Consider the following 2,500-nt stretch of genomic DNA (forward strand, 5'->3'; position numbering starts at 1 on the left):
ACCTTTCCATGCACCCATAATGAAACATGAAGAACAGTTTCCATAACTTTAACAGTCTTGTAGAACTGAAGACAAGTAAGGTCGTTGTGCAAAGGACACATGTATACGATTTTGGTCTTTAATAGTTTACATATATGTTTTCTTTTGTATAAAAGGTTGACAGAGGAATACTTGAGGATGAAAATGAAGCACATGAAGATGGGAGAAAGAAAAAAAGAAACATAACCAAACCGATCGCAGGAAACGAAGGAGGGGGAAAAGTGAAAAATGGAAAAGAAATACGAAAATAGGGAGAAAACGTTACTGCGACTCCTATTATATCACTGAGAGGAAAATTAAAAATTAAAATAGCTTTGATGAAGTCACTATAGCACCCAATTGATAAAAACTCGATTTGTGAAGAGAAAAATATATATCTTCCTCCCTTCTTCACGTCTTTTCAGTTCTCCTGTCAGTTCCATTATTTTCCATAGCCGGTGGAGACGCCGTTGGAACCACTGTAGCCGTCAAAGCCGCCATTGGAGCCTCCGTTAGAGCCGCCATAACCGCCGTTGGAGCCTCCGTTAGAGCCATCATAACCGCCGTTGGAGCCTCCGTTAGAGCCTCCATAACCGCCGTTGGAGCCTCCGTTAGAGCCTCCATAACCGCCGTTGGAGCCTCCGTTAGAGCCTCCATAACCGCCGTTGGAGCCTCCGTTGGAGCCGCCATAACCGCCGTTGGAGCCTCCGCTAGAGCCTCCATAACCGCCGTTGGAGCCTCCGTTAGAGCCTCCATAACCTCCGTTGGAGCCGCCGTTGGAGCCGCCGTAGCCTCCTTGACTAGGCAAAAGGTTGAAGACAGAGAAGCCGGTGGCAGTTCCTCCGTTTCCTCCGTAGCCACCACCGTTTCCTCCGTAACCACCACCGTTACCTCCGTTTCCTCCGTTTCCTCCGTAACCACCACCGTTTCCTCCGCCGTTTCCTCCGTAACCACCACCGTTTCCTCCGCCGTTTTCTCCGTATCCATTACTGTTTCCTCCTCCGTTTCCTCCGTAGCTGCCTCCATTCCCTGCAGAGCCTCCGTTTCCTCCGTGTCCCCCGCCGTTACCGTAGGACGAAGTCGACTGGCTGAATACGTCGGGCGCAGCACAGCACACGCCCAACACCAACGCCACGGCAGCACACGCCACGAGCACCCTCTGGTGGAGGAAAGAAGATAAAGGAAAATAGATTTTAACAATAATTAACATTCTTTTCGCCGTTTTTTTCTTTCTTTTGTTTCTTGAAAGGAATGAAATCCGTTCCAGCCATGTGTCCCTCCCTCCGCTGTCGTCAGTAACGCTGTGAAAGGTAATGACTTATCTCTGTGGAGTCAGGCAGGGGGAAATTTTGCAATTTCAAAGATATTTTTATAATTTCTGATGACTTAATGACTTGACTTTAGTACGTTACTGTTTGTAACTAGATCCAATTTATCACTACCATACCTGCATCATAATGATATTACTAAAATATAATAACAATAATAGGGATATATGAAAGTAAAATATTATATAAATCTGAAGAATATTAGGAAGAGGAAAAGGCAAGAAGAAGCCCAGCATGTAAATCATTAAAGGAATGAAGGAATAGGTAGTTAATTATAAATACATTTTTTTTACATCAGAGGATACGGTTCAAGGGCAACAAAAAGAGTACAAAAAAAGCCCGCTACTCGCCGCTCCCTCAGAAGTAAAAAGTAAAGAGCAGCCAAAAGAGAGGTCAATTTCGGGTGGAGAGGTGAGAGATACACTCTTCTTGAAAGAGGTCAGGTCATAGGCAGGAGGAAATACAGACGAAGGAAAACTGTCCCAGAGTTTACCAATGAAGGGGATGAAAGAATAGAGATGCTGGTTAATTCTTCCATAAGGGGTTTGGACAGTATAGGGATGAGCATGAGTAGAAAGTCGTGTGCAGCGGGGCTGGGGTATTGGGGGAGGCATGCAGTAAGCAAGTTCAGAAGAGCAGTCAGCATGAAAATATCGATAGAAGATAGAAAGAGAAGCGCAACATGGCGGCGGAATTTAAGAGGTAGAAGGCTGTCAGTAAGAGGAGGAGAGCTGATGAGACGAAGAGCCTTACGGCCGTATTCTCAGTGAATCGCTTCCCCCTTCCCGCGAGGAAACGAGGCTTCGTGGACCAAATGGTATGCTCAGTGATGAGGAGTGTCTTTGATGCAGCGCGCGAAGCGGCGAGCGGGAAAGAAATGAACTAATTTCCTCTCTTGACGAAGAGGAGGTGAAGGCCCGCTCTTTGCTAATATCTTCGCACATTTAATGCTTTATTACAACATTTTTCCATGTTGCTGTATTATTAATAGGGTATAAGAACAATTTAAATTTTCTAGGCCTTATATAAAAAGTCATACAATGCGAGAAACATTATTTTTTTTTGTTTATTCAAGACTTCACGGTTCCCATGATAATTTAAGCCAACACTGGAACGCACCTCCAAGCCAGCATGCCCCGCCCTTCAGACTCAAC

The 2,500-nt window shown here is 45.2% G+C and overlaps 1 protein-coding gene across 1 annotated transcript in view; it reads right to left on the reverse strand.

Annotated features, from left to right (window-relative positions):
- Nucleotides 1-104: 104 nt before the first annotated feature.
- The window catches only part of LOC127007610 (keratin, type I cytoskeletal 9-like), a 4,049-nt gene continuing 1,653 nt past the window's right edge, over nt 105-2,500 (reverse strand). Inside the window, exon 2 of the mRNA XM_050878756.1 lies at nt 105-1,177. Within this exon, the coding sequence (XP_050734713.1) occupies nt 461-1,177 (717 nt within the window). The 3' untranslated portion in view covers nt 105-460. The remainder of the gene's footprint in view (nt 1,178-2,500) is intronic.

This window comes from Eriocheir sinensis, chromosome 36 (assembly GCF_024679095.1).
Source record: "Eriocheir sinensis breed Jianghai 21 chromosome 36, ASM2467909v1, whole genome shotgun sequence".
In the NCBI taxonomy this organism is placed as follows: domain Eukaryota; kingdom Metazoa; phylum Arthropoda; class Malacostraca; order Decapoda; family Varunidae; genus Eriocheir; species Eriocheir sinensis.